The sequence below is a fragment of the Balaenoptera physalus genome (genome assembly GCF_965194825.1).
Source record: "Balaenoptera physalus genome assembly, chromosome: 20".
NCBI classification, from domain to species: domain Eukaryota; kingdom Metazoa; phylum Chordata; class Mammalia; order Artiodactyla; family Balaenopteridae; genus Balaenoptera; species Balaenoptera physalus.
Genome location: NC_138901.1, coordinates 64,209,679 through 64,236,870, shown reverse-complemented (window position 1 = coordinate 64,236,870; position 27,192 = coordinate 64,209,679). Strand labels below are relative to the sequence as shown.

Genomic DNA, 27,192 nt, shown 5'->3' with positions numbered 1-27,192 from the left:
GCCAGGCCCAGGCTAGGCTCTGGGGAGCAGGCAGCAGCAACAAGAGTCTGATAAATGTTCCCATCTTGTGAGAATTTTGTTCTACTGTAGGAAGCAGGAAGGAAAATAACGGACAGGTAAATTCTGTGTATGTGAAAGGGTTAAGTTGTAGGGAAGCGTAGAGAGGAGGATGGGGCGTGTTGGGGACTGCAATTTCAGGCACGGGGGTCAGGGCAGGTCCCGCTGAGAAGGCAAGGCAGTGGGGCCTGCAGACATCTGGGGAAGAGCAGGTGCGAAGGCCCTGGGGGTCCAGCAGGTGTGGTGTGCTGGGTCGGCAGAGGGGCAGCATGTGGCCCAGGCGAGGGAGGATGGTGGCTCGAACCAGAGAGGTGACAGCGGGGTTGGTGAGCACAGCTGGCCTGGGTGCGGTTCCAGGACTTGGTGAGGGACCAGACGGGGCTGTAAGAGGGGATGTCCAGGCTGGCCCCAGGTGTTCGGCCTGAGTCACAGGAGCAGCCAACAGCTGAGGGGCAGGATATGGAGAGAAGACGCAGGTGCCCTTGAGGGTCTGCCGGGCGTCCCTGCACAGGTGGTGGGAGACGGTAGATGTGCCAGGAGCCTGGAGCTCAGGGGAGGCGGGGCAGAGGCCGAGGCCCGCCAGCTCAGACTCCACAACCTGACGCTCAGACTCCGGCCCACTCCTCCAGAGGTTTGCAGTGGCCACAGTGTCCCAGCTGGTGGCGACCTCTGCAGGTGATCTGGGGGCACTGGGCAGGGGCTGCTGGGCCCTCGGTGAGGAGGGGGTCAGCCCAGGCTTTGTGGTCAGGAGAGGTCACTTCCTGGCAGGCCACTTCTGATACCGACCTTGGCCTGCCAGCCCCTCCCATCCCAGCCTGGGTCTCCTGGAGGCCAACCAGATCATCCCTTTGCTCCAGGCCAGGGGTCAGGCCTCTAAGGGTAGACTCCCGGGAGGACTGGCTGCGTAGACAGGCAGCCGTGTGCGTCAGGCGCCTCCTGTGTGCGCGGAGCCTTTGGCTCTGTCGGCACCGGAGCCTCGCGGCAGCCCTGGGAGCTGGGAAACTGAGGCCTGGGAGGGCAGTGACTTGCCCAGTGTCCCAGGGTGCCGGGGTGGAGGGGCTGGGGTCTGAGGTTCACGGCGGGGAGCTGTCTCGGCAGGGGTCGGGGAGGACGGCGGAGGCGCAGGACGTGGCTGGGCCTGAGGGGTCGGGCCGGGCACAGAGGAGCTGTGAAGAGGTGCCTGCTGGCTGGGGTGACCGTGCACTCACCTCCTGGCCGCCGTTGGGCCCGCTCCTGCAATCGGACGGTCTGGGTCTAGGGTCAGTTTCAGGCAAGGCTGGGCCCAGGGTCTTAAACGACGTCCCTTGTCTCGGCCCCGCCCTCCCGCACGTTTGGACATTATCCTCATCTGTCTCCTGTGGTCAGCATGATGGTGCCACAGCACCACGGCCCACACTGCCCACCGGGCCAGGAGGTCTCAGGGCTCCCTCTTGTTGGACTGGTTTTGGCTACGCGTCCTCACTGGACCCAGGCGTGCCTTGATCAGCCGAGGTCTGGGCTACAGGCTCCACCTCTGGGCTGGGAACGAGACAAGGGTTCCCTGGGGTAGGGGCTCGGGGTGGCTGGGTGCTGCTCAGCCCGGGCCACAGGCACCGGCGCACCCGCGGGTTGGGCTGGACGGCCCCACGGGGTCAGGTGTTCCCACCCCGGCCGTGTGCCCTGCCCTGTGCTGGGCACTAGAGGAGAGAACCCACCCCCAGGTGCCCACAAGGGACGGTACAGGCCAAAGCCCAGACGCACCCTGACTCCCTAAGCACCCCCAGGCCGGCCCCCGTGCCTCTCTGGGCCTCAGTCCACTCCCCTGTACGGTGGGCACGGTATTTCCGGGACTGAGCGACACTGTGGGTGAGCAGGTGGAGGGAACTGGCACCGTCCCCAAGGTAATGTGTATCATTTCTGCGGACACCGGGCCCCGTACTTCTCCCCTAAGAGTTTATCCTGAGGAAAGGATGCAGCCAGAGAAAGCACTGCTTACGTCGCTGAGCGTGGGCTGTGGTGGGTTGGGCCCTTGCTCTTTCCGACCCTGGAGTCCCGAGCACGCTGCCTCACCTCTCCCAGTCTCAGTTTCCTGATCTGTAAGCAAGGGCGATATTAGCACCTACCTCGTAGGATTGTTAACGATGCTGTAAATAGGGCAAAAGGTCTGGCGTGCAGTAGGTGCTTAATAAGTGGGTGCTGTGATTAGCTACAACACCCTGGCGTGTCTGCTCTCATTAAGAGCTATCCCCCCATTTCATCCATTTAGCAGATTTTTTTTTTTTTTTTGTATGTTTTGGCCGCATGGTGCGGCACGTGGGGATCTTAGTTCCCCAGCCAGGGATGGAACCCCCCGCACCCCCTGCAGTGGAAGCGCGGAGCCCTAACCACTGGACCGCCAGGGCGGTCCCCCCCCAGCAGGTGTTTGTTGAGAGCCTCCTGCTGCCGGGTCCTGTGTGGGTGCTGAGCACCAGGCGTGTGCACACAGGGTCCTGCCTGTGGGGCTGACGCTCTAGCAGGAGACATGGACGTACGAAGGGCTGAGGGCTGCAGGGGGCCAGAGCGCCCGTGCCCAGAGGCTGGCGTGGGCACGGTCGGGACTGCAGTGCTGGGCAGAGTGGGGAGGGGACAGGAGATGGGGCTGGGCCGTGCAGGGCCTGGAGCCCGAGGGGTGGGAGCCGGGGGGGACGGGACCTCCCGAGGGTTGCGTAGGACCCCTGGAGGGAGCAAGGCGGGGCAGGGAGGAGGCCTTTCCAGGAGACTGGGTGGGTCACGGCCGGCGGTGGCTGGGGAGGGGGGCAAGAGCATCCCCGGAGCCCTTTGGCAGGAAGGCCCAGCAGACCCCCCAGCTGAGGCCACGCCACGGTCTCCGAGCCCAGACACCTGGGGCCCTGAGGCTCCGGGGTTTGCTCTCAGCTGGGGCCGGGAGGGCTCGGCCACTCCCTCCGCGGTCGGAGGCCCCCTGCGTCCTGTGGGGAGCCAGTCGGTCCCGCGGGTGACCCGCTTCTGTTCTTGTCCCGCCCTCCTCCTCTGTGCTGGCGGCTCCTGAAGATAAAGGTATTGGGGGGTGCGTGTGTGCGCGCTTGTGCGGTGTGGGGCGGGCGGCATGGGGTGGGCGGTGGGGGACCTGGGGAGGCCCCCGTGGGCTCCCCGCAATGCCCGATCTTCCTCTGACGCCCAGATCCTGGAGGCCACACCCCTCCTGGAGTCCTTCGGTAACGCCAAAACTGTCAGGAATGACAACTCCAGCCGCTTCGGGAAGTTTGTGGAGATCTTTCTGGAAGGGTGAGTGGGCCGCGGTGGAGCCCCCCGTGGCCTTGCGTGCACGGTGCCCGGCGTAGCTGACTGTGCTCCCTCCCCAGGGGCGTGATTTCTGGTGCCATAACCTCGCAGTATCTGCTTGAGAAATCCAGGATCGTGTTTCAGGTGTGTCAGGATGGAGTCGGGTGTGGGGCGTGCAGACCCTCTGAGCCTGGCACCTGGCTGAGCTGATGAGCGACGCTCGGGCTGTGTGTGTGTGTGTGTGTGTGTGTGTGTGTGTGTGTGTGTGAGCCTGTGGCCGCGTCTCCTCCCCTCCCCCGCGCCCCATCCCTTGTCCCTGAGGCACACCAGGCCCCATCCTGCCACAAGGCCTTTGCAGCGCCTGTTCCTTCTACCCGGAGCACTCTTCCCGCAGACAGCTGCGTGGCCAAACCCCTCACTTCCTCCAAGTCTTCGCTGAAGGTCACGCCCCAGGGAAGCGGCCCCAGTGAAGAAATGCAGCCCCCCCCCCCCACTGCCCACCCCCTCGGCTGCGTTGTTTCTCTGCAGAGCGCTTCTCGCCACTCACGGTACTCTGCTGAGGGTCTGTCTCCCCGGCCAGCAGGTGGGCTCCACGAGGCCAGGGGCTTCTGTCTGCCTTGTTCCCCTTTGTGTCCCAAGGGCCTGGCTCGAGGCCTGGCCACAGTCTGTGCCCACCACCCTGGCTGGCCCTGCGAGTACACGTCTGGTCCGTGGACACACGTGTGCAGAGGCTTGTGTAGCTGGTACACATGCGAAAAGGGCCACCTTTCTCTCATTTCTCCAAACAGAGTTAAATCCTGCCCAAAGCCCCTCCCCACCACCACACCAGGGTCCCCCCAATGCCCCGCCAGTGCCAGGCTGGGGCTCACTAGTCACGGGGGCACCGGTCTCACCTGAGGCCCGTGTGTGCACTTGTACCTGTGGGCATAGCTGGGCTTGTATGTGTGTCCGGGGGTCACCTAGGTCCGCGGCTCCCCTCTCTGCAGCCCCCAACCCACTCCACAGGCCAAAAACGAGAGGAACTACCACATCTTCTACGAGCTGCTGGCCGGGCTGCCCGCCCAGCTCCGGCAGGCCTTCAGCCTGCAGGAGGCCGAGACCTACTACTACCTGAACCAGGTGAGAGCCAGCGGGCGTCTGAGGGCCCTTGGCCCGGTCCCCTCCCCCCATCACTCCGCGTGGGCCGAGAGAGCCGAGTTGTGGCGTCCTGATGGCCAGCGAAGGTGATGGAGGTTTGGGAGGGTGAGTTTGGACTTGCGGTGTCTCATCGTGGCAAGGGGGACAGGTGTCTTTGGGGTCCAAAGCCAGGGTAGAGGAGGCCGACCTGATTCTTTGTTTTTCTGGAGCCTAGAATAGAACTAAGCGGCCTGGAGCGACTACGCTTCCTTCCAGAGCCTCACTTTCGTCGTCTGTAAAATGGGGACAGCACAGTCCCGCTTTGCAGGGGTGTGTGAGGATTAGAAGGAAATGTACACGAAGCCCTCAGCACAGGGCCTGGTGTGCGGTGCCCGCTCGGAGCCTCCAGCCCTCGGCAGGGGAAGGAGAACTGGGAGCTCCGGCCACACTGCAGGCCGGGGCAGAGCAGGGACCTTGAGGGCTCCTGGCCCCCACCCAGGGTCCCTGACCCCTGCCCCGCCCTCGCCCAGGGTGGGAACTGTGAGATCTCAGGGAAGAGCGACGCGGACGACTTCCGCCGGCTGCTGGCCGCCATGGAGGTGCTGGGCTTCAGCGCCGAGGACCAGGACAGCATCTTCCGCATCCTGGCCTCCATCCTGCACTTGGGCAACGTCTACTTTGAGAAGTATGAGGTGAGGGGACACCACGGCCGCACGGCCCGCTTCCTCGGGACATGGGCGTCTTCTGGAGGCTGAAGAACTGGCTGAAAAACCGCCAGCTCACAGCCGGAAGCACAGATCATCTGGTCTTTTTCCCGCCGCTTTGGGGTTGTTTATCTTTTTCTAATCGACGTATGAGAGCTTTTTATATACGTTAAGGGAATCAGCTCTTTGTCTCTAATGTGAATTGCAAATATATTTTCTGGTTTATCATTTATATTTTGGTTGTTTACAGGTTTTTTCCTGTTTTGGTTTTTGGTGGGGTTTTTTGCTATGCAGATTTAAAAAATTATTCTCAGGCATTTCATTTATCAAGTCTTATACAAATTTTAGACTTTTTATCATTTTAGAGATCTATCTCTCTAAAATTATAAAAGCCTATGCCTATAATTGTTTGAAGACCTTTTATAGTTTCTGTGATTATTTTTTTAACATTTAAATCTCTGGTTCATCAGGAATTTATTCTAGTAAGGTACAAGGTAGGGATCTTGATATTTTGTTTAGATAGTGACTCAGTCTCCCAACTTGAGAAATACTTATTTATCCCGTACTGAAAATTCCTGTGTACATTTGTGTCTAATTCCTGACTTTTTTATTGTGCTTCGTTGACCTGTTTACAAACTGTGTGTCTGTCCCCATAGTGTGTTAATTATTCTAACTTTATGTTTTACTATCTCCAGTGCCCCCTGTACTCCTCTTCCGTTTTAGAATCTTCCTGGCTGTTCTTGCTTGTTTCTGTTTTTTATAGGAACTCATATAAAAAGCTTATTTAGCTCAAAATGCACTCCTGTGGGTGTTTTGCAGACGGACGCACAGGAGGTTGCCTCGGTGGTGAGCGCCCGGGAGATCCAGGCCGTGGCCGAGCTGCTGCAGGTCTCCCCCGAGGGCCTGCAGAAGGCCATCACCTTCAAAGTGACCGTGAGTCCCTGGGTGCGGGGTATGCTCTCGAAGCCTCCTGCCAGCCCTGGACGGAGCTGCTTTGTGCCCTGTCCTGTGTGGGCCCCCTGCCCCTCTCCCGCACCTCCCCATCCTGTCCATCTTCTGGGTCTGGCCAGAGGTGGGTAACCTCAGACCCCAAAGGCATTTGGCACCAGTCTCCAGGCCTTTGCATAGGCTGTTCCCTCTGCCTGGAATGCAGTTCCCTTTTTCACACCTACTGATCCTCAAGCCCCAACACAGGTACCCTCTGCTCCAGGGAGCCGTCCCTGACCCCTGGCTGGGCCAGTATCTCCCCCACCCCTGCCCTCCCCGCTCCCCAGGCTGATGTCACTGTTGTGTCTGCTTCTGCCTCTGTCTCCCCCTCAGACCGGCAGCCCCCATCCCACCAGCAAGCCAGGCAGAAGGGGGGACGAGGGTGTCTGTCCTGCCCCTGGCTGGCTTCGTGCCTGAGACAAGTCACACCATCTCCCCGGCTCCCCTCCCCACGCCCCCCACCCCCAGTCCTCTGGGGACTTTCCGGAGGTGGTGGCCAACCCGCTGTCACTCAGGGGCTACATCCCCCGCAGGAGACAATGCGAGAGAAGATCTTCACCCCCCTGACCGTGGAGAGCGCCGTGGATGCCAGGTGAGGCCACACCTCCCGCCTGAGCCCCAGGTTCCCCACCCCCTCGCTGTGCCTGCCCCCCACCAAAACACCATCTCTGCTCCAGGGATGCCATCGCCAAGGTCCTGTACGCGCTGCTGTTTGGCTGGCTCATCGCCAGGGTCAACGCGCTGGTGTCCCCGCAGCAGGACGCGCTGTCCATCGCCATCCTGGACATCTATGGCTTCGAGGTGGGCCCCCGGGGGCGCTCTCGCACAATCATCTGTTCAGGGCCCTCCCCTATGATTATCTCCCTCTGCTCGCCCACAAGCACTCCCTGGGGCCTCCGGGCGCCAGGCCCTGTGGGCGGCACCAGGGACCCCAGGAAGAACCAGACCTGGGCCCTGCCCTTGGGGCGCTTCCGGGAGGGACTGGGTGGGATGAGGATGGACACTGACAAACACGTGTGGTCAGAGCTGTAACAGAGGCAGCCTGGCGCTGGGGGAGCCTAGAGCAGAGCCCTAGCTGGGCAGGCATCAGGTAAGGTTTCCTGGAGGGGGACGAGCCGTCCTGAGCTAATTCCTTAAAAACCAGTCACGGCATTTGAGGTGGAGGGAACAGCCTATGCGAAGGCTCAGAGGTGTGGGCCGTGGTGTCTGGGGAGGTGGAAGTCATCTGGGCGGTTAGGGTGGGGGACATGGAGAGAGATAGGCAAAATCAGAATAACAGAAGTGGCAGCTGAGGCTCCCGTGGCACCTGTTGTGTGCCAGCTGATGTTCTAAGCACTTTGCTTATTAGTTCACTTAATCCTTAACAACCACTCTGTGAGGTGGGCACTGTCCTTATCCCCATTTTACAGGTGGGGAAACTCAGGCATGGGGGGTTAGAAAGTGGCAGAGCCAGGATTGGAACGCAGGCAGAAGGTTCCAGAGCCTGGGGCTTCAGCCACTGCATGTGCCACCTTGCATGGGACTGTCAGGTTCTCCCCTGTGCGCAGTCTGAGCCACCGAGGGTTCTGGGCAGGGGGTCTGTGGGCGGGGCTCCAGTTTGCTGAAACTGCAGCCGCGGAAGGCGGGGATGAGCCTGCCCGGGGGGTGGGCAGGCCCTGGGCGGGACAGACAGGCTGCTAGCCACGGAGGGGCCGGGCCCAGCCTCACCACACGCCCGGCAGGACCTGAGCTTCAACAGCTTCGAGCAGCTGTGCATCAACTATGCAAACGAGAGCCTCCAGTACCTCTTCAACAAGATCGTCTTCCAGGAGGAGCAGGTGAGAGGCCTCCGTCAGCTCTCCATCCCGTCCCCGCTGGCCGCTGGGCCTCCTTGGAGGCAGATGGGTTGTGCTGGGAGCAGCACATGCGAAGGCCTGTGTCATGGAGGGGCAGGCGCGGGGTGCTGAGCGCAGAGGAGAGCCCCCGGGGGGTCCTCCTCACCCTTGGCAGGGCCGTTCCAGGCCGGGGGAGGAGCAGGGCCCAGAGGAGGGGGTTCGTGTTGCCCCGCTGGGGAGTGAGCTCCCCGGGCTGGGAGGCGCACACGCAGAGGTGCCCTGGCCAGGCCCCCGGGTGGCGTCCGCCTGCGGGACGGGCTGGGAGGGACCCAGGGCTAGGAGGCAGAGGCCCGCCGCCTGCAGGAGGAGTACATCCGCGAGCAGATCGACTGGCGGGAGATCGCCTTCGCCGACAATCAGCCCTGCATCAACCTCATCTCGCTGAAGCCCTACGGCATCCTGCGCATCCTCGACGACCAGTGCTGCTTCCCCCAGGTGAGCCGCCGCGCTGTGTGAGCCTGCTCAGGACGCTGGACGTCTCTGAGCCTCGTGTCCTGCATTCCTCTCTGCTCTGGCGTGGGGTCGGGAGCTCAGGACACCCAACCTGCCATTCAAACCTGGGGTGACTGAGGCTGGATGGGGGCTTGGGACGAGGGGCTGCACCAGCCTGGGAAGTCATAGAAGGCTTCCTGGAGGAGGTGACCTTGTGCTTGGGCCTCAGATTCGGATTGGAAAACACAAGGGTGGGATGGGTGCTCTGGGCAGTGGGACTAGAGCGTGCAGAGACAGCTGAGCTGGAGGGGAGGCAGCTGGGAGCACACCCGTCTTCAGGGTCCACTTAGGCCACCCCAGCCCGAGCATTGGGCAGCCAGGGGAAACGGGGACTTGTTCCTCCTCCCCGGTGCTCACTGGGGACCAGTCAGGGCTGGAGAATTTGCCACTAGGCGAGGAATGTGATGCCGGGGCCCTGTCCACCCGCTGACTGCCGCCTACCCCCAGGCCACAGACCACACATTTCTGCAGAAGTGCCATTACCACCACGGCGCCAACCCACTCTACTCCAAACCCAAGATGCCACTGCCCGAGTTCACCATCAAGCACTACGCGGGCAAAGTCACCTACCAGGTGAGACCCAGAACCATGGCCTCCAGTGCCCTTCCCCGCCGCTGGAGACACTGGCACCTGTTCCAGTTTTGGCCCTGCTGATCCTCAGCTGTGTGACCTTGGCCAAGTCACTTTACCTCTCTGAGCCTCAGTTTCCTTATCTGGAAAGTGGGGATAATAATAGTGCCCGTCTCATGGGGTGAGTGCGAGAAGTCCAGAGCCAGGGCGGGTGTGATGAGGAGGAGCCCGCATCAGCGGTCACTGTCACCACTGTCATCTCGGCTCATTCCTGCCCTGGAGATGTCTCAGGCCAGGATTTTTAGCCTCTGTCCCCACTGGGCCTCGGTTTCCTCATCCGTAGAATGGGCACAGGACAGTGTTCTCACTGAGGATGGGGCCAAGACGTGGACTGGTCACGTGATGCTGTGGCTACTGCCCCTGCCCTGGGAGTGGAGAGGCTAGTGGGGCAGGAGGGGAGGGGACCAGAGCGGGGGGAGGGGCCCGTCCCTCTTAGGATAGGCAGGGAGGCCAAGGCCTGGAGGGGCAGGGCCAGGGTCACCTGGGGCTGTGAGCCCCTGACCCACCGTTAGGAGGAGGGAGGAGGAGGGGAGCAGGCGGGCTGACGCACCCCGGGGCTGCGTGGGGTGGGGGTGGGGTCCAGCCGGAGCTGCCCGCCCCTCCCCCTTTCCAGGTGCACAAGTTTCTGGACAAGAACCATGACCAGGTGCGCCAGGACGTGCTGGACCTGTTTGTGCGGAGCCGGACACGGGTGAGCGGCCTCGCCTCGCCACCCCAGCCCCCCGCAGCCTGAGCACCCAGCCCACCGTTAGGCCCCTCCCCCAGCCCGGTCCTGCCTCTGGCTCACCCCACCCCGTCCCTCCCTGAGCGGTTCTTCCATCCCCACACCTTCTCGGCCTCCACTTGCCCCTCTGTCGAATGGGCACCCTCCCCCTGAGGTCATTGCCAGAGTTCACGGCCAGGTCTGTAACAGGCCACCTCGGGGCCAGGCACGGAGTCAGTGCCTGTGTGTTCCCCAGCCACGGGCGGGCCCCTTGGAAGGTGCGGAGCACCTTCACTTGAGAGGTATGCCAGCCGGGAGGACACGGCCTCGCAGAGAGGACAGGGGTCCAGCGGGTCACTTTTCTGATCTCTCTGGCCCAGAGACTGACGCCTTTTGTTCTTTCCCTGTCTGTCTCTCCTCGTTTCTGCCTCTGGGTCCCTCCCCATCCCTGTCTCCTGTCTCCCGCGCCTTGACCGCTGACTGGCCCAGGTGGTGGCACACCTCTTCTCCAGCCATGCCCCGCAGGCTGCCCCTCAGCGCCTGGGCAAGAGCAGCTCCGTCACCCGGCTCTACAAGGCGCACACGGTGGCCGCTAAGTTCCAGCAGTCGCTCCTGGATCTGGTGGAAAAGATGGAGAGGTGGGCGTGGCAGGGGCGCGGGCACCCAGCCTCACCTCTGACCCACCCTGTGACCCTCAGGGGTAAGCACCCTCCTTCTCTGGGGCCTCACACTGCCCTCCTCCTGCCCCTGCCCAGGTGTAACCCCTTGTTCGTCAGGTGCCTGAAGCCCAACCACAAGAAGGTATGTGATGGCTGAGGTCCCTGAGGGAGCCAAGTCCTCTCCCCACGCTGTGTTACCTTGGGTGAGTGGCTTTGCCTCTCTGGCCCTCCATCTGTTGGGCCAATGTGCAGGCTCCCTATCTGGGCCTTCCCCCAGGAGCCAGGCCTCTTTGAGCCAGATGTGGTGATGGCCCAGTTACGCTATGCGGGGGTGCTGGAGACTGTGCGGATCCGCAAGGAGGGCTTTCCGGTGCGGCTGCCCTTCCAGGTGTTCATCGACAGGTACCTCGGTCAGGGCGGTTCTGAGCTCCACAGACCCCTTCCCAGCCCACCGTGGCCCTAGGAATACGCAACCCAGGATGAATAGGGCTTGCCATGCACAGTTGCTCAGATTGTGCAGTACACAAGACCAGCGCATGTTAGCTGTTATATGGAAGATGTATTTACTCTTTTGCATTTTTTCATAGTTTTATCGTGTGTGTGTTGATTCCAAAGAATAGTAATTTTAATAGTTATTTTGACAAGTTTCCAGCAGATGGCGGTAAATCACCTTATTCTACTGAAACAATTTATTACAGTTTTTGGGTTGCTCAGTATTTTTTTTTTTTAATTTTCATAATTTTTGAGCTTACTTTTAAGGCCTCTTTTATTTTATTTTATTCATTTATTTATTTTTGGCTGTGTTGGGTCTTCGTTGCTGCGCACAGGCTTTCTCTAGTTACGGCGAGCGGGGCTGCTCTTTGTTGCAGAGCACGGACTTCTCATTGTGGTGCGGAGCATGGGCTCTAGGCATGCAGGCTTCAGTAGTTGTGGCACATGGGCTTAGTTGCTCCGCGGCATGTGGGATCTTCCCGGACCAGGGATCGAACCCATATCCCCTGTATTGGCAGGCGGATTCTTAACCACTGCACCACCAGGGAAGTCCTCAGCAGAGTCTTGAGGACAGAAAGCCTTTTTCTGGTTAGAAGACACTATGAGTAGAGGCACTGCTGGGACTCGGGCTTCCGGGAGACGGGGGTTGGGGGTGGTGACCCCAAGGTCTTGCAGGTGACCGGGTGGGTCCCATAGACCCACGCTGGGTTTGGGCCCTGCAGGTACCGCTGTCTAGTGGCCCTCCAGCACAACCTACCAGCCAGTGGGGACATGTGTGTGTCTGTGCTGAGCCGCCTGTGCACGGTCACGCCAAACATGTACCGCGTCGGCATCAGCAAGGTGAGTCCCGCCGGCACTCAGCCCCTGGGTGCCCCACGGCTGGAGCCTGTGGGCTCAGAAACACTCGGGCTGCAGGCTGCTGTCCCAGAGCCCATCCAGCTGAGCTGGTAAATGGCTGCTGATCCTACCTCCGGACTCTGCCTGGCTGTTCCCACGCCTAGTTCACCATCCCGCCTTCCCCCGCCTCTCCAGACCCAGCGCGTCCTCCCCCCGACTCCAGGGCTGCCTTGTCTGTCTGCCTCCCTGGACTTCTGGAGAGGGAGGGGCCTCCAGGCAGTCACATGGCCTTCCCCTGCCTCAGTCCTTGCCTCCTGCCCTCAGCTGTTCCTGAAGGAGCACCTGCACCAGCTGCTGGAGGGCATGCGGGAGCACGTCCTGAACCTGGCGGCCCTCACGCTGCAGCGCTGCCTCCGCGGCTTCTTCATCCAGCGGCGCTTCCGCTCCCTGCGCCACAAGATCATCTTGCTGCAGAGCCGGGCCCGTGGCTACCTGGCCAGGTGTGACCCAGAGAGGGCAGGACTCCCTGGAGTCCAACGGCTAGGCTCTGGAAAGGCCGAGCCTGAACTTGGGTAGTGAGCTCCCTGTTCCTGGAGGCATGCAAGCTGAGAGTAGGGCCTCTGCAGGAAGGGTGATCAGACTCTCTGTGTCTCTGCTTTTGGATGTCCTTCCTCCCACACCCTGGTCCTTGTGACCGGTGGGTGGGAATCCCTCCAGCCAAGAGGGCTTCCCCCCAGCATGTTCTATACCCTGGGACTACAACCTGATTGGAAGTACATGGTCCAGATGGTTTCATCCAGGTCCTGCCACTCAGGTTGTCGTGTGACCTTGGCCAAGTCACTGCCCCTCTCCGAGATTGTTTCCCTTTGTGCAAAGGGCCCCGGAGTGAAGTGTGGGCACTGATACCCAAGCAAGGCGAGTGTGGGCATCTCTGCCCCGTGGTCACTCATGACCCCTGCCCCCAAACCCCCCTACCCAGACCCTCCTTTTCTCCCCACCCCCAGGCAGCAGTATCAGCAGATGAGGAGGCGTCTGGTGAAGTTCCGGGCCCTGGTGCACACGTGCACAAGCCACCGACGTCACCTCAAGGTGTTGCAGGCCTGCCCCTCGCCCTCCTCCCAGGAGCCAGGCCTGCCCCGTCGGGCTCTGGGGGGGGCAGCAGGAACGGGGAGGAAGCACTTGGCCCCCAGGCGGAGACTGTTGGCCGGGGCGGGCTTGGGTTCGAATCCCCGCTGGGCCCTCTGTAGCTGCGATCTCCCCACCCAACCCTTGGGGTGTGCAGGGGGTTGACTGAGAGGCTGCATGGGAAGGGTGTGGCTAGTGCAGGGCTCACAGCAGGGGCCCCAGTAACCAGGCACGATTAGAATTTGGCAACCTGAACAGCACCGGCTCTGGTGTTGCTCTTGCCTTCGTGCCGGTCTCGGTGTGGTGTTGTGTAACCCACCGCCAGACAGACAGACATGACCCCAAAGCCCCGAGGAGCTGCACCTTTACTGGAGGCTCTGTGGGCGCCCGGGAGGGGCCCCGTCACACGTCTCCCTGCTACTTCCCAGAAATCCTGTGCGTCTCTCCTTCCCCAAAGTGTCACTCTGTGCCTTCTGCCTGTGTCTCTCTCGCTGTCTTTTCCCACACCCCATTTCTCTGGCCGCGCCTCTGCCCCCCGTCTGTGAGGTGGGCCTGGGGCCGTCGCCTCTGCCCGCCGCTGCCCGCCCTGACCATCTGCTCTCCTGCAGCCGAGGGCGGAGCGGAGGCTCTGGGTGGCGGAGGCGCGGCTACGGGGGCAGGAGGTGGGTGCAGGGGTCCGGGTGGCCGCAGGGGACAGGAAGGGAGGCCGGCAGGTGGGGGAGCAGCAGGCCTGTTTCCTCACCCTGTGCTGTCCCCCCAGGAGCTGAGCAAGCGGCAGGTGGTGGCTGTGGGGCACCTGGAGGTCCCGGTGGAGCTGGCTGGGCTCCTGCGAGCAGTGGCGGGTACGTCAGCGCCAGGCGGTGTGGTGGGAGCGGGTGCGCGAGGGGACCAGGCCCCTCATGGCCTCCTCTGTCCACAGGCCTCAGGACTGGCCAGGTGCCCCGGGTGGCCCCCGTGCGGACTCCCCGGCTTCAGGCTGAGCCCCGGGTCACGCTGCCCCTGGATATCAACAACTACCCCATGGCCAAGTTTGTCCGGTGCCACTTCAAGGTAAGGGCTGGCAGAGGACCATTAGAACTGGCACTGTCCTCAGCCTGGGGCTGGCTCCCGGCCACGCCCTGTGGGATCAGGTATGAGTCTTTCAGTTGATGGGCCGTGCGGAGTCCGGGGTCTCCAGGGGGCCTGGATAGCAGTGGAGGGCCCTCGGGGGCTCGGGAAGTGGCTGTTTGGAAACATTTCAGAAATATAACGAGCGGTGGATCCATAGCACACACCCCTGCTCCTCATTTCCTGCCCTCTGAGGGGGCCTCACGGGGGCTCTGTCCCCGATACGCTGAAGTCTGCCCCTCTGCAAGCCGGTTACCCGCCTGCGCGCTGGGGACCTGTGTTTCCCAGGCTGGTGTGCCCCGACCTGGCCCAGAGCAGTGGATCCAGACGCGCCCGTCAGTCCCAGCCCCGTGCCCACGTGCCCGCCCTGTGCCCACGTGCCCGCTCTGTGCCCACGTGCCAGCCCTGTGCCCACGTGCCCGCTCTGTGCCCACGTGCCTGCCCTGTGCCCACGTGCCCGCCCTGTGCCCACGTGCCCGCTCTGTGCCTAGGTGCCCGCTCTGTGCCCACGTGCCCGCCCTGTGCCCACGTGCCTGCCCTGTGCCCCCAGGAACCTGCCTTCGGGATGCTGACACTGCCCCTGAGGACGCCCCTCACACGGCTGCCGGCGGAGTATCATGCAGAGGCCGTGGGCATCTTCAAGCTGGTACGGGTCTGCCTAGACCACCTTCGAATTCGTAGCCCCTGCCCCCGAGGCCAGACGGCGAGGCCCCTCGCCCTGCCCTCCTGGACCCTCTACTAGCCCAAGCCACGAGCCTGGGAGGGATGTGGTCGGATATGCATGTTAGAAAGCACCTTCTGGGCGTGGATGGTGCAGGAGGTGAGGGGCCTCCTGGAGGCCGGGGGTGCGGGGACGGGCTGGGGCTATAGGAGGTTCGTGAGCAGGAGAACCTTGATTTTTCCCAAAGGCTTGGTCACCTGGCCCAGGGCTATTACACTAACATGGGGGACTTTCATATGGGTAGGGGGACATGGGAAGGACATGAGAGGGATGTGGGGTGGGGGTGGGGACCTGGCGGGAACAGGCCCCCGAGAGGCCCAGGAGAGTCTGTTTGTGGCCAGATCCTGCGTTTCATGGGCGACCCCCAGCTGCATGGAGCCCGGGACCATGTCTTCGGGAACTACATCGTGCAGAAAGGGCTGGCGGTGCCCGAGCTGCGGGATGAGATCCTGGCGCAGCTGGCCAACCAGGTGTGGCGCAACCCCAGTGCCCACAACGCCGAGCGGGGCTGGCTCCTGCTGGCCGCCTGCCTTGGCGGCTTTGCGCCTTCCCCGCGCCTGGACAAGTACCTGCTCAAGTGAGTGCAGCTGCGTGGCCCGGGGCGGACGCCAGGTCAGGCTAGGCCAGGAGGGAGGCTCGCTCCTTGGAAGCTCAGGCTTGGGGGCTGGCCCGGGGCTTCACTGCGGAGGGCAGGAGTCGGGTGAGACGGGATACAGGGCTTCTGGAACTCGGAGGTAGCCAGCCCAGGGTGCGGGGAATTTGGAAGAGAGGCGCTGACCTCTCACATCGTGGGGGGCGGGGTGCAGCGGTATGGTTAAGAGTGTAGACTCCGACAGTCTGTGTTCAAATCCCAGCTCAGCCGCGTATGACCTGTGTGACCTTGGGCAAGTTACTTAATTTCTCTGAGCCTCTTTCCTCTCCTATAAAACGGGGCTGATAAGAGTACCTACATAGTAGGCTGTGTGAGGATTAAATGTGCAAACACGTGTGAAGTGGTTAGAACAGAGACGGGTTCACGGTAAGTGCTGTGTGAGTGTAGCCCTTGTCAGCATCCTGGTCTTGATAAGATGATGGTGATGATGATGTCACCGTGCTGGGTGATAAGAATGATTTGCAAGGGGAAGAGCTCAAGCAGGCCCTGGGCACACATCCTAGTTCTGACACTTACTTGCTGTGTGACCTGGGCCAAGTCACTGCCCGTCTCTGAGCCTCTTTCCTTACCTGGAAATTGGGGATGGTAACAGGACCCACCTCACAGGGTAGCTGTGAACCACGGAGCGTGCAGAGCTCCCTGGAGCCGCGTGCAGTAGGGGCAGCTCCCTTGGCCGGCCCTGGGAATCTGTGCCAGGGGCAGGGCCACTACCTGCCTGCTGGGCTTCCCGTGGGCACGGCTCTAGCTTCCCTCTGGTAGCCGCTGCCTGCCTGCTCCTCTGGTGCTCCTGGCCAGGCTGCCAGCAGTGGGGAGGGGGCAGGGAGCCCGGCACGAGCAGTGCCCGCCCCTGACAGGGATCAGGCTGGTTGGCCCTGGGTCAGGTTGATCCCTCACGGCCGTCTCTGTGAACTTGGAAGCAGGCTCAGAGAGGGCCGATGACCGCCCGGGGTGGCCTGGTGGGGGAATGGAGGGAGTCCCCAGAGGCCAGGTCTTTGCCCACACCCCCTGCAGACCCTACCCTGGCAGTGACATTTTGCTCCCAACAAGCTTAGGTGGGCTAACCTGGAACCTTTTTGGCCGTCCTTGGGCCTCTGGCCTGGACGCTTTCCACTTAGCCCAGGAACTCCGGGCTGCCCGAGATCATCTGTAGACCACTCTCAGAGCTCTGGGCTGGCCTGGGCCCTCTGACTAGCCGCGGGGTCTTCCCCCACGCCTGGCTAGCCTCGGGTCCCTCCTCATCCTCGCGCCAACTCCTACCCATCAGGTTTGTGTCTGATTATGGGCGGAATGGCTTCCAGGCTGTGTGTCAACATCGCCTCATGCAGGCCATGGGCCAGGCCCAACAGCAGGGCCCTGGCGCTGCCCGCACCTTCCCTCCGACCCAGCTCGAGTGGACAGCAACCCAGGAGAAGGCCGGGATGGCGCTGGACGTGGGCTGCTTCAACGGTGAGCTGCCCTCCCTGCGCGGTGCTGCTCCCCGCAGACCCGCCCCCGCCCCATGGAGGGGCAGCTGGAGTCAGCAGGCGCCAGTAGCCTGGGGTTAGGAGACGCTGGGGAGGGGCCTGTGGGATGTAGCCCTGGAGAGAGGTCAGCGTGTGGGCACACGGGGGCTGGACCTGGAATGGGGGAGGGGAGCCAGGGCCGTGAGATGCAAGTTCAGGGTCCAGGACGAGAGCGGGAAGCGGCAGGACTGGCCCGCAGACGCTCCGGGCTGAGCCCTGCACCTGCTGCCGCCCAGGTGACCAGCTCTCCTGCCCAGTGCACTCCTGGAGTACGGGGGAAGAGGTGGCCGGAGACATTCTGAGGCACAGGTGGGCTCCTGGAACGCCCCACCCAGTGCGCCCCTGTGCACCTCGGAAGGAGGAAGGGAGGGGCGAGAGGCCAGGCCCCCAGCCCCGGAGGGTCCACTCCGGCCATGAGTGGTGTCTGGCTCCCATCCCAGGGTCTCCCCCGGCGGTGCCTCTCGGCTCTGTCCCTTACTCCCAGCCCTTCGCGTGCTGTCTCCAGGGGGCTGGCCGACGGCTGGCGGGGCTGGACGGTGGCTATGAAGAAGGGGGTCCAGTGGGCAGAGCTGGCCGGCCACGACTACGTGCTGGACCTGGTGTCGGACCTCGAGCTACTCAGGGAGTTCCCGCGACAGAAAGCCTACTTCATCGTGGGTGCAGAGGGTCCCACGGCTGGCAGGGGAGGTCCCAGGTAGAGATGGCCTCTCCTAGCACAAGGCCCCCCCTCCCGGATGCTGGCGGTGGGGGACTGCGTTCTGAACTTAAGCTTCAAGGTCCTCACGGAGGTGGGGCTCGCCAAAGGGCCCTGCCTTTAAAGGGAGAGAGTCAGCCAGTTCCGGGGCACAGGAGAGAACGGGGGTTCTGGGAGGGCTCTGGGTCTCCGGGGGGTCAGCTGCTCTGTGTTCTCCGTCCCCACAGGGTTTTTGGAAACAGCTGGGACTCGGACGAGGACGTGCCCACTAGGCCCCAGCCCCCGAGGCACGTGCCCGTCATGGCCAACTCCGATGGGTACTGCAGCCACAATGAGGATGGTACAAATGGGGAGATTGAGGCACAGAGAGGGACAGTGACCCACCAAGGTCAACCAGCAGTGGCCGCTGTCTCTGGTGGGGAGGGAGCCTGGGAGCCAGGAGTGGTGGTCAGCAGGAGAAAAGAAATTGACTTTTGTATCCCCCAACCCCGCCAGCCTCGGACGGCCGTGGGGAGCCCGCTGTGCCCCACAAAGGACTGGACTGCTACCTGGATAGCCTCTTCGACCCCGTGCTGTCCTACGGGGATGCGGTAGGGACGCAGCAGGGCATTTGCAGACCACGGCGCGGCGCATGCGCACAGGAGCCTCTCACAGCCAGGGTCGTGGGGTGGCGTGTCCCCTTGGATCTCTGCTGGGGGTCAGGCAAAGGATGAGGGTGTCCTTACAGCTAGAGGTGCTCGGAAGGACCCACAGCTGGGGGTCCAGGGCACACTGGGAGCGGGCCCCCGGGCACCCTTGCTCAGTCTGGGAACTCCCACGAGCCCCTCCAAGGCATAACGTGAAGCCCTGAGCCGGGCACAGCCCCTCTGAGCCTCAGCTTGCTCCCCTGTGAAAGGGGTGGGTTGGGGCTCGCAAGGTTGCCAGAGGCCTGACCGGGGTGCCGTGTGGGCAGAGGCTGGGCACACAGCAGATGCTGGCCAGTGGGAGGCCCCGGGACGCAGGCGGTGGCGGTGTCAGGTGCCTGTTGCCTTGGAACCTGGGGAGTACGGCACTGGGGCAGTCACTTGAGCCACCTGCCCCCGCTCCCAGGACCTGGAGAAGCCAACAGCCATTGCCTACCGCATGAAAGGGGGAGGCCAACCTGGTGGAGATGGCAGTGGCGGCAGCAAAGGCACCCCCCGGAGACCTCCAGAGCCAAAGCCAAAGCTAAGTCAGTGCCTGCCCCAGGGTCGGTTCCAGGGTCGGGCAGGGTGGAGCCCCTCGGTTCTCAGGGCTGCTTTGGCCCTGGAACAGAGGCAGCCTTGGCCGTGGGGGGAGGTTGAGCCGGCGGAGGAGGGGCAGGCATGGTAGGGAATTCCCCCCATCTCCCGAGCCTCTGGATCCACGTCCCCTGACACGGCCCCCCCAGTTCCAGGCCTGGACGCCTCCACGTTGGCCCTGCAGCAAGCCTTCATCCACAAGCAGGCTGTGCTGCTGGTGAGTGCCGGGGTTGGGAGCTGCGGGGGGCTGAGCCTGGGCCTGCCCGCTCACCACCGCTACTCCCCCCAGGCCCGGGAGATGACCCTGCAGGCCATGGCGCTCCAGCAGCAGCCCCTGAGTCCCAGCCCAAGGCCATCACCCCCAGAGGTGAGCCTGGTTCCCCAGGTGAGTGCTGTGGTGCCCTGGGGCATCGCTGCGCCTCTCTGAGCCAGGAGCCCCCTCAACCCCTCCTGGGCAGACATGGGTTCCCTGAGAGGAGACTGATGTGTCCTGGGAGGTCCACCCCACACCCTGCTCTCCACAGAAACCCCTAGCGCCAGAGGCCCGGCCGAAGTTCGTAGGCACTGGACTCCCGGCCAAGCCCGTGCTCTTGCGCTCCGCTCCAAAGCCTGTGGCTCCCGCTCCTCTGGTCAAGGCCCTGAGGCCCCCCACCAAGCCCGTGGCTGCCCCCATTCTAGCTCAGGGCCGGGCTTCTCCAGAATCCAGTGAGTGTCCTCTCCCGGCCGGGGGGCCTCCCACTTCCCAGGGCGGGGCTGGGAGGGCAGTCTCACCTGTGCCCCCATGCCCCTGCCGCAGCTTCGCCCAGCCTAGAGCTGGTCCGGTCCTCGACCCTCAACTCGGAGCACTTCCCGCAGCCCACGCAGCAGATCAAGGACATCGTCAGGCAGCACCAGCAGCCGCCCCGGGGAGGCCGGCCCGAGGCCTTCAGGTCAGCCTGACCTCCCCAGCCCTCCAGCCGTCCAGACAGCGGTCTCCCCACGGGCCTGCGCGGCCGCCACCCATGTGCCCGTCTGCTGGGTTCGCAGCGCCCCCCGCCCAGCAACTTTTAGGGAGTGAGTCTATTCACACAGGTGGTCCAGATGAGCCACCCGGGCAGAGGGAGGCCAGGGCCGCTCTCTAGGGTGTGCTGTGTGACCCCACACCCGTCTCTGGTTCTCTCTGGGTTCTCGTTTATAGTGATGGGGGTGGAGGAAAAAGTTCCCTATTGTAGGATTATGTGGCTGGGAAGAGGAGACTCAGTGTCCCACCCACCAGGAAGGACGGCGGGAGGGTGTTCGTGAAGCGGCCAGACCCCCACGAGGAGGCCCTGATGATCCTGAGGGGGCAGATGAGCCATGCAGCGGCAGCACCTGGCACCCAGGTGAGGGGCAGGGTCTGGCTGGGCCCAGGTGGAGCAGAGGACGAGTGGGGCGTCTGGGGGAGCCTCAGAAGCCAGCTGCCCCTCTAAGCTGTGGCCGCGCTGCTCCCCCCTGAGCGCTGTCTTTGGGGCAGGGACAGGTCCCCAGAGAGGCCGTAGCCCTGGTGAAGCCAGTGACCAGCACACCAAGGCCATCCGTGGGGCCCGCTCCAGGTGAGGGCCAGGAGGGAGGGAGGGAGGGGCCCGCGGGCAGGTGTCCAACTATGAGCACAGGTGAGACTTGGTCTGCGTGACGGTGGCATGTGTGTCCGTGTCCCTGGGCCCGTGAGGGCCTACAGTGTGGACGTTTGTGTAATTGCATCAGCACTTAACACTGATTTCGGGCCAGGCCCACTCTGACTTCACTAAATCCTCACTAAGACGCTTCAACACAGTACCATTTGTGCCTCTAGATGTTACAGGTGGGGAGACAGGCACAGAGAGGTTAACTGACTTGCCCAAGATCACACAGCTCAAAAGTATCAGATCAGGGATAGAAACCCAGGCCTCCTGGCATCACAGCTGGAGCCCTAACCTCTGCATCCCCTGCCTCACGGCAGCCACAGCCATCTTAACAGAGATCAATCAGTCGGTTCACGTCAGGCCCTGCCAACAACGCTCCAGTGGCTCCTGGGATAAACTCCAGACTCCTCACTGTGGCCCACGTGACGCGGCATGACCTGCCCACCTTCCCAATCCCACCTCTTCCCGCTCCCCCCTCAGACACTCTGTTCCTCGCTGTTTCTGGCACACACCGAGCTCACTCCTGCCTCGGGGCCTTTGTCCTTGCTGTTCCCTCTGTCTAGAATGCTCTTCCCGGAAGATCTTTGCATGCCGGGCACCTTCTCATCATTCAGGTCTCAAGTGTCACCTCCTCAGAGAGGTCTGCCCGACCGCCCAGACGGAGCGCCCCTCACAGACCAGCCCCCAGACCTTCCTAAGTCACCGGTTTTATTTCCACCCCAGCTCCCGGCACTGAGAGCTCTGTCCTGTCTGAACTGTCTGTTCCGCCCACACCTGCCGGGGCCTGGCCTCCAGGCAGCAGCCTGTCTGTCCTGCTCCCGGGCGCCCGGCCCCTGGCTGGGCCTGCAGGCGCCGGGTCTCCGTGTGCGGGGAGGAGGGCTGGGCTGTGTGAGTGTGCACGTGTGCCCGCGAGATCAGGTGTGGCTACGCCACGGGCCAGGAGGCCTCTCCGCCCCAGCCCGCTCCCGCCCCTGCAGCGCTGTCCTCACGGTCCCTGGAGCCGGCCGAGGACCCCGTGCAGACGCGGCTGCACCGCCTCCTCAGCCCCGACTTCTACGGCTACCAGGATGCCCCCTGGCAGATCTTCCTGCGCAAAGAGGTGTTGGAGCCCGGCTGGGGCTGGATGGGGGCAGAGGGGCCCGAGGGGGGCGGGAGACCGAGTCAGGGTCGGAGCTGAGCCAGGGTCAGGGTCGGAGCCCGGCTGGTGCGGACCGAGTGGGGCTGCAGTGGGGGAGGGCCTCCAGAAGGTCCTCACGGAAAGCCCGCCCCCACAGGTGTTCTACCCCAAGGACAGCTACAGCCACCCCGTGCCGCTGGACCTGCTGTTCCGCCAGGTGAGGGCCTCTCCTCCCTGAGTGCCTCGTGAACTCAGCAGGGCAGGGGGCGCGTAGCTTAGCCGTCCGCACGTCCTCCTCCTTGGATTTGGGGTCCTCGACCACAGTGAGGAGGGAAGCTGTTCTGCCGAGTCCCCCACTGTAGACAGGCTCGAGGAGCCCGCGGTCCCACCTAACCAGACTCACAGCTGGTCTGAGCTACCCGGGGCCTGGGGTCCAACCCAAGCCCCGCCATACAGAGTAGGAAACGAGGGCTCGGGGAGGGTGGAGGTGAGGAGAAGGGAGAGGCTCCTCGGAAGTGGGATCTGATGTACACAGATGACCCCGCTGTTGCGTAAAGGCACCCCTGCCACGTTCCCGGTCGTCCTAAACCAGTCCAGCCTGGGCTCCCGGTGGGGGGAGTCCCACGGGCCGCCCGCATCACACTCACCCCACAGATCCTGCACGACACGCTCTCCGAGGCCTGCCTGCGCATCTCTGCGGAGGAGAGGCTCCAGATGAAAGCCCTGTTTGGTACCGTGGGGGGCCACGGGGAGGGAAGGATGTCGGTGGGGCAGCCAGCTAGACCCCCCCGCCAGCCCCCACCCCCCGCTCTGCTCCTGGCCTCTCCCACGGCCCGGCCGCAGGTCTGGGTTGGGCTCTGCCTGACCAGCTGTGGCCTCGGCTGTCCCTGTCTGTGGACATCTGTTTCCCAGTATGGACACTGGGAACACAACGGACTGACACCTCCTTGCTGAGGGTCAGCCTCCCCTCATGCCACGTGGGTCAGTCCTGACCCGACCTGTGCCCCTTAGCCCAGAACCAGCTGGACACACAGAGGCCCTTGGTGACGGAGAGTGTGAAGCGGGCCGTGGTCAGCATTGCACGCGACAGCTGGGAGGTCTATTTTTCCCGCCTCTTCCCTGCCACGGTGCGAGCCCCCTGCCTGCCCCCTGCCCGCCCGGGGGCTCCAGGGATGAGGCCGGAAGAGCCTCACGTGCCACTTGTCCCCACCCCAGGGCAGCGTGGGCACCGGCGTGCAGATCCTAGCTGTGTCCCACACGGGCATCAAACTCCTGCGCGTGGTCAAGGGCAGCCACGAGGCCGGTGGGCAGCTTCGGGTCCTGCGCACATACAGGTGACCGGCAGGCGGGCGGGAGTGGGGCTGGCCGGACGCTGGACATGGGCCGGCACCAGCGCCTCCTCACCGGCTTGCCTCACAGCCGTTGACTGAGTACAGTTGGCCCTCCATATCCACAGGCTCCACATCCACAGATTCAACCAACCGCGGATGGAAAATATTCAGAAAAAAAATTTCAGAAAGTTCCAAAAAAGCAAAGCTTGAATTTGCCACTCACCAGCAACTATTCACATAACGTCTACATTGCTTTTATGACTATGTACACAGCATGTACATTGAATTAGGTGTTAGAAGTAATCTGAAAAGAAAAAAAAATAACCTGGAGGTGGTTTAAAGTATACGGGATGTGCATAGGTTATATGCAAATATCAGACCATTTTATAGGAGGGGCTTGAGCCTCTGTGGATGTTGGTGCCCTCGGATACCGAGGGGCGACTGTACCTACGATGTGCACGGCTCTGTGCCGAAGCCCTTCAGTCAGGGAAACAGGCTCATAGAGAGGTGCCGCTTGTCTCGGGTCCCACAGCCAGGAAGTGGCGAGCTGGGAGCCACTACCCCATCCCCGTCTCCGGCCACACCGCAGCCTGGCCCTCACAGAGCTCGCCGTGCAGCGGGGGCGACCGTGTGAACAGCCAGATGCAGACGCAGCTCGGAAGGGAAAGGGTGCTTCGGCGTGAGAGCTTCCTGAGTCCTCGGACTCCTCCCTCCTAGCAGCCCGCTTGTCCTTTGTACCAGGGCACGGGGCTGGGGGGGGTGGGGCGAGCTTCACTCACCGGTTAGGTGCAGGCTCCTTGCTTCAGGAGAGGGAGAGTTTGCTCAGGGAGTGAAAGAGAGAGATTTGTGTGGGCAAAATCTGCGAGGCTGGATCATGAGGCAAAAAAATAAAAGGCACAGCATTGGGAGGGCTGGAAGGTTGTGGGTTCACAGGGTGCGGGCAACACAATAGAGCTGCGGACAGGAGGGGAGGGGAGGCCGGCAGGGGCAGAAGGAGCAGGGCGGTGGGTGGAGGGCATCCCTCTAGCTGCGGGGTCCTGCCCTCATGCCACCTTCCCATCCTCCAGCTTTGCAGATATCCTGTTTGTGACCATCCCCTCCCAGAACATGCTGGAGTTCAACTTGGCCAGCGAGAAGGTCATTCTCTTCTCAGCCCGAGCTCACCAGGTCAAGACCCTGGTGGACGACTTCATCCTGGAGCTGAAGAAGGTCAGGGCCCTCCTACAGATGCCCCCGGCAGGGCTGAGGGCCCCGAACGGGGCTCGTGCCTGGGAAGCGTGGATGTGTGTGTGCGTCCGCAGCTGTGTCCGGAGGCTCTTGCACGGGCTGTGCCTTCCAGCCGGGACGCCCGCTCCCCTCTGCCCACTCCTTCAAAGTCCTTTACTGATGCCTCCGGGCTCCATGGCGGCTGCATTGCTCATCCTCCTGCAAGGACTGCATTGCTCGCTGCCGCCCACTGCAGTGGGAGCCTCCGCCCCCATGCTCCCTGCAGACCAGGCAGCCCCCAGGCCCGGCACCTGGCCTCAGTGGGGAGGCTTCGGGAGGGGTGGAGGGGTGAGGCCGGGGCCAGTGCTCTGACGTCCCGTGTGAGGGGCAGGGGAGTGGCCCCTGGCCTCGGGGAGGAGGGGGATGGGACTGCAGCCCTCACCCAGCCCCTGGCTGACCCAGGACTCGGACTACGTGGTCGCTGTGAGGAACTTCCTGCCTGAGGACCCAGCGCTGCTGGCCTTCCACAAGGGCGACATCATCCACCTGCAGCCCCTGGAGCCACCTCGAATGGGTCAGCGCCACGGGGAGGGGTGGGCACGGCGCGGGGGGGCGGGTAGCTTCCCAGCAGGTGCTGACGTAGGTCTGGCCCTCAGGCTACAGTGCTGGCTGTGTGGTCGGCAAGAAGGTCGTGTACCTGGAGGAGCTGCGGCGTCGAGGTCCTGACTTCGGTAGGTGCCCCGGGACCCCCGTTCAGCTGCCAAAGCTGCCAGACCTAGAAACCCCAAACAGAGAAGATGCACGATGGGGTTCTGGGGTCCCAAAGGGTCTGGCCTGTCTGCAGCTCCTAAGGCGGCCAAGCAGCCCAGCCCTCTGTCCGCGTATCTGGCTGAAGGGTCTCCGTGGACATTCGTGTTTCCATGTGTGTGGCCCGAGGGTCCACAAGCGCTGCATTCTGCTCTCTGCAGCTCCCACTGAGGGAATGCCTTCCCTTCCCAGAGCCTGTGTCCTCCTCTGTGAACACCTCCCGCACAAGCTCTGGATCCCTGGGCCCCCGCCCTCCCCAGATGAGACCCTCCTGCTGCTCAGAGCCCTTCCCGCCCCCTAGGTTGGCGATTTGGGACCATCCATGGGCGTGTGGGCCGCTTCCCTTCCGAGCTGGTGCAGCCTGCAGCTGCCCCCGACTTTCTGCAGCTGCCTGCCGAGCCGGGCCGGGGCCGCGCTGCTGCCGTGGCCGCTGCCGTGGCCTCCACTGCCGCTGCCCGGGAGGTGGGCCGCAGGAGGGAGGTGAGAGCTGCCCGGAGCTGGGCGGAAGGGCGGACACGGCAAGGGGGTCATCCTGACTGTGGAGGTGGAGGGGAGGGGCTCAGCCAAGAGCAGGCCATCCCGGGGCCCGGCAGCCTGGTTGAGCTAGCCAGATGTATGACCTATTGGGATGTGATCCCCCCCGACGTGACCAGAGATGGCTGGAGGCGTGGCCAGTGGGGTAGGGTGGGTGGGGGTCAGCGGAAGGGTTGTGACCAGGCCAATGGGGCAGGACCAGCCTGGGCCGGCCAGCAGGCGAAGTCCACCTGGGCCAGGGCGGGGCCAGGTGAGGGGGGCAGGTCCAGTCCCGTGGCACAGAGCTCGCCAGGGTGGAGAGAGAGAAAGCAGTGAGGGGCAAGGTCAGCCGGACCAGGCCACTGGGGAGGCAGTGGGCCCACACGAGAGAGTCTGGGCACAGTCAGCCAGGGGTGGCGTTGGGCCCGCTCTTGACTGGGCGGGGTGCGGCGGCCGGCCCTCTTGCAGGGTCCCCCAGTCAGGGCTGGCTCCGCGGACCGCGGGGAGGACGGCCTGGCTCTCCCACCGTACACAATGCTCGAGTTTGCCCAGAAGTATTTCCGAGACCCTCAGAGGAGACCCCAGTGAGTGGTGGCCCCACGCCACATCCCCACCCTGGGGAGGGTCCCTCTGGGGCTTCTTGCAGCCGCTCAAGCAGGAGGCCCCAGTTCTGGGGGGGAATGAGAAACCCTGAGGGGTGAGGCCCGCCTGCAGCCTCCACTTCGGGAGCCTTGCTGCCCGGTGGGCTGACACCGAGTCAGGCACACTCCAGGTGGGAAGGGGGTGTAGCCAAAGCTCGGAGGCAAGACTGGTCAGTAGTGTCCGCTTCCTGTTGCAGGGACGGCCTCAGGCCGAAATCCAAGGAGGGTCGGGAGTCCAGAACCTTGGAGGACATGCTTTGCTTCACCAAGGTGTCTAGCCCCAGGCCCCCTCTGTAAAATGGTGGTACAAGAGCCCCCTCCCAGGCCCGTGGGCCAAACAGCCTTGTCCCCAATGGGACCCAAGCACTCAGCACCCCGAGGGCCTGTGTTCCTCTCAGGGGCAGTGTCTTCCCTACTGGCATCCCGGCTGCCTTTTGGTGGCGTGGACCCTCCTGTTGTAAGAGGAGGCACCATGTGGCCCTCCCCTCCTCCCACTCCTGACCCAGTGTGCCCATCGCAGACCCCACCCCCACGACTCAGCCCCTCCCATCAAGACCCCGCCCCCTGGTGACCCAGCCCCTCTCCCCACAGACCCCGCTCCAGGACTCCCTCATTGAGCTCAGCGACAGCAGCCTCAACAAGATGGCCACAGACATGTTTCTAGGTGTGGGGGTGGGGCTGCGGCCAGGGCTCTGGGCCAGGTGGGATCCCGCACTGTGACCCCTGCTCACCACCACCCCTTCCCTCAACTCAGATGTGGGGCCCCTGCAGAGAGGAGGAGCCTCCCCCACCTCCTCTGGCCACAGCCTCCCGGGGAGGCGTCCAACCCCAGGGTCCCCAAGGGAGGCAGGCAGCTGGGGGTCTGGTGGCCCGAGTGGGACAGGTGTTTCCTCCAGCTGTGATGCGGTTCATGGGAGATGCCTCGCTGAAGGGCCAGAGTGAACTGGACGTGCTTTGCACCCTCCTGAAGGTCAGTCCGGCCGACTACCGGTGCTCCCTTGCCTGCCCAGTGGCTCAGTTTCCCCATTTATCAACCAGAGTAGCAGGACTTTAGGGTGGGAAGCTCTC

General features: G+C 63.3%; 1 protein-coding gene and 1 long non-coding RNA gene across 2 annotated transcripts in view; one reads left to right on the top strand and one right to left on the bottom strand.

Annotated features, from left to right (window-relative positions):
- Nucleotides 1-27,192, top strand: part of MYO15A (myosin XVA) — a 50,719-nt gene that overhangs the window by 8,944 nt on the left and 14,583 nt on the right. The window contains exons 8-54 of the mRNA XM_082440697.1: nt 3,091-3,318; nt 3,396-3,459; nt 4,321-4,434; nt 4,962-5,123; nt 5,955-6,068; nt 6,656-6,714; nt 6,800-6,923; nt 7,844-7,939; nt 8,300-8,431; nt 8,936-9,061; nt 9,732-9,809; nt 10,311-10,459; nt 10,577-10,622; nt 10,758-10,882; nt 11,695-11,812; nt 12,134-12,309; nt 12,814-12,898; nt 13,543-13,596; nt 13,695-13,776; nt 13,854-13,984; nt 14,592-14,687; nt 15,104-15,339; nt 16,679-16,860; nt 17,153-17,225; nt 17,422-17,610; nt 17,838-17,998; nt 18,106-18,200; nt 18,700-18,820; nt 19,019-19,086; nt 19,159-19,236; nt 19,394-19,574; nt 19,666-19,798; nt 20,125-20,230; nt 20,368-20,440; nt 21,487-21,608; nt 21,784-21,843; nt 22,281-22,356; nt 22,638-22,753; nt 22,842-22,960; nt 24,025-24,166; nt 24,626-24,737; nt 24,820-24,894; nt 25,272-25,450; nt 25,952-26,067; nt 26,322-26,394; nt 26,716-26,788; nt 27,021-27,094. Of these exons, the coding sequence (XP_082296823.1) occupies nt 3,091-3,318; nt 3,396-3,459; nt 4,321-4,434; nt 4,962-5,123; nt 5,955-6,068; nt 6,656-6,714; nt 6,800-6,923; nt 7,844-7,939; nt 8,300-8,431; nt 8,936-9,061; nt 9,732-9,809; nt 10,311-10,459; nt 10,577-10,622; nt 10,758-10,882; nt 11,695-11,812; nt 12,134-12,309; nt 12,814-12,898; nt 13,543-13,596; nt 13,695-13,776; nt 13,854-13,984; nt 14,592-14,687; nt 15,104-15,339; nt 16,679-16,860; nt 17,153-17,225; nt 17,422-17,610; nt 17,838-17,998; nt 18,106-18,200; nt 18,700-18,820; nt 19,019-19,086; nt 19,159-19,236; nt 19,394-19,574; nt 19,666-19,798; nt 20,125-20,230; nt 20,368-20,440; nt 21,487-21,608; nt 21,784-21,843; nt 22,281-22,356; nt 22,638-22,753; nt 22,842-22,960; nt 24,025-24,166; nt 24,626-24,737; nt 24,820-24,894; nt 25,272-25,450; nt 25,952-26,067; nt 26,322-26,394; nt 26,716-26,788; nt 27,021-27,094 (5,392 nt within the window). The remainder of the gene's footprint in view (nt 1-3,090; nt 3,319-3,395; nt 3,460-4,320; nt 4,435-4,961; nt 5,124-5,954; nt 6,069-6,655; nt 6,715-6,799; nt 6,924-7,843; nt 7,940-8,299; nt 8,432-8,935; nt 9,062-9,731; nt 9,810-10,310; nt 10,460-10,576; nt 10,623-10,757; nt 10,883-11,694; nt 11,813-12,133; nt 12,310-12,813; nt 12,899-13,542; nt 13,597-13,694; nt 13,777-13,853; nt 13,985-14,591; nt 14,688-15,103; nt 15,340-16,678; nt 16,861-17,152; nt 17,226-17,421; nt 17,611-17,837; nt 17,999-18,105; nt 18,201-18,699; nt 18,821-19,018; nt 19,087-19,158; nt 19,237-19,393; nt 19,575-19,665; nt 19,799-20,124; nt 20,231-20,367; nt 20,441-21,486; nt 21,609-21,783; nt 21,844-22,280; nt 22,357-22,637; nt 22,754-22,841; nt 22,961-24,024; nt 24,167-24,625; nt 24,738-24,819; nt 24,895-25,271; nt 25,451-25,951; nt 26,068-26,321; nt 26,395-26,715; nt 26,789-27,020; nt 27,095-27,192) is intronic.
- Nucleotides 54-2,376, bottom strand: LOC309650389. Its single transcript, XR_014257547.1, has 3 exons — nt 2,033-2,376; nt 1,266-1,575; nt 54-560 (listed from the first exon to the last, which is right to left on the bottom strand). It is a non-coding gene; the product is annotated as an uncharacterized lncRNA (long non-coding RNA).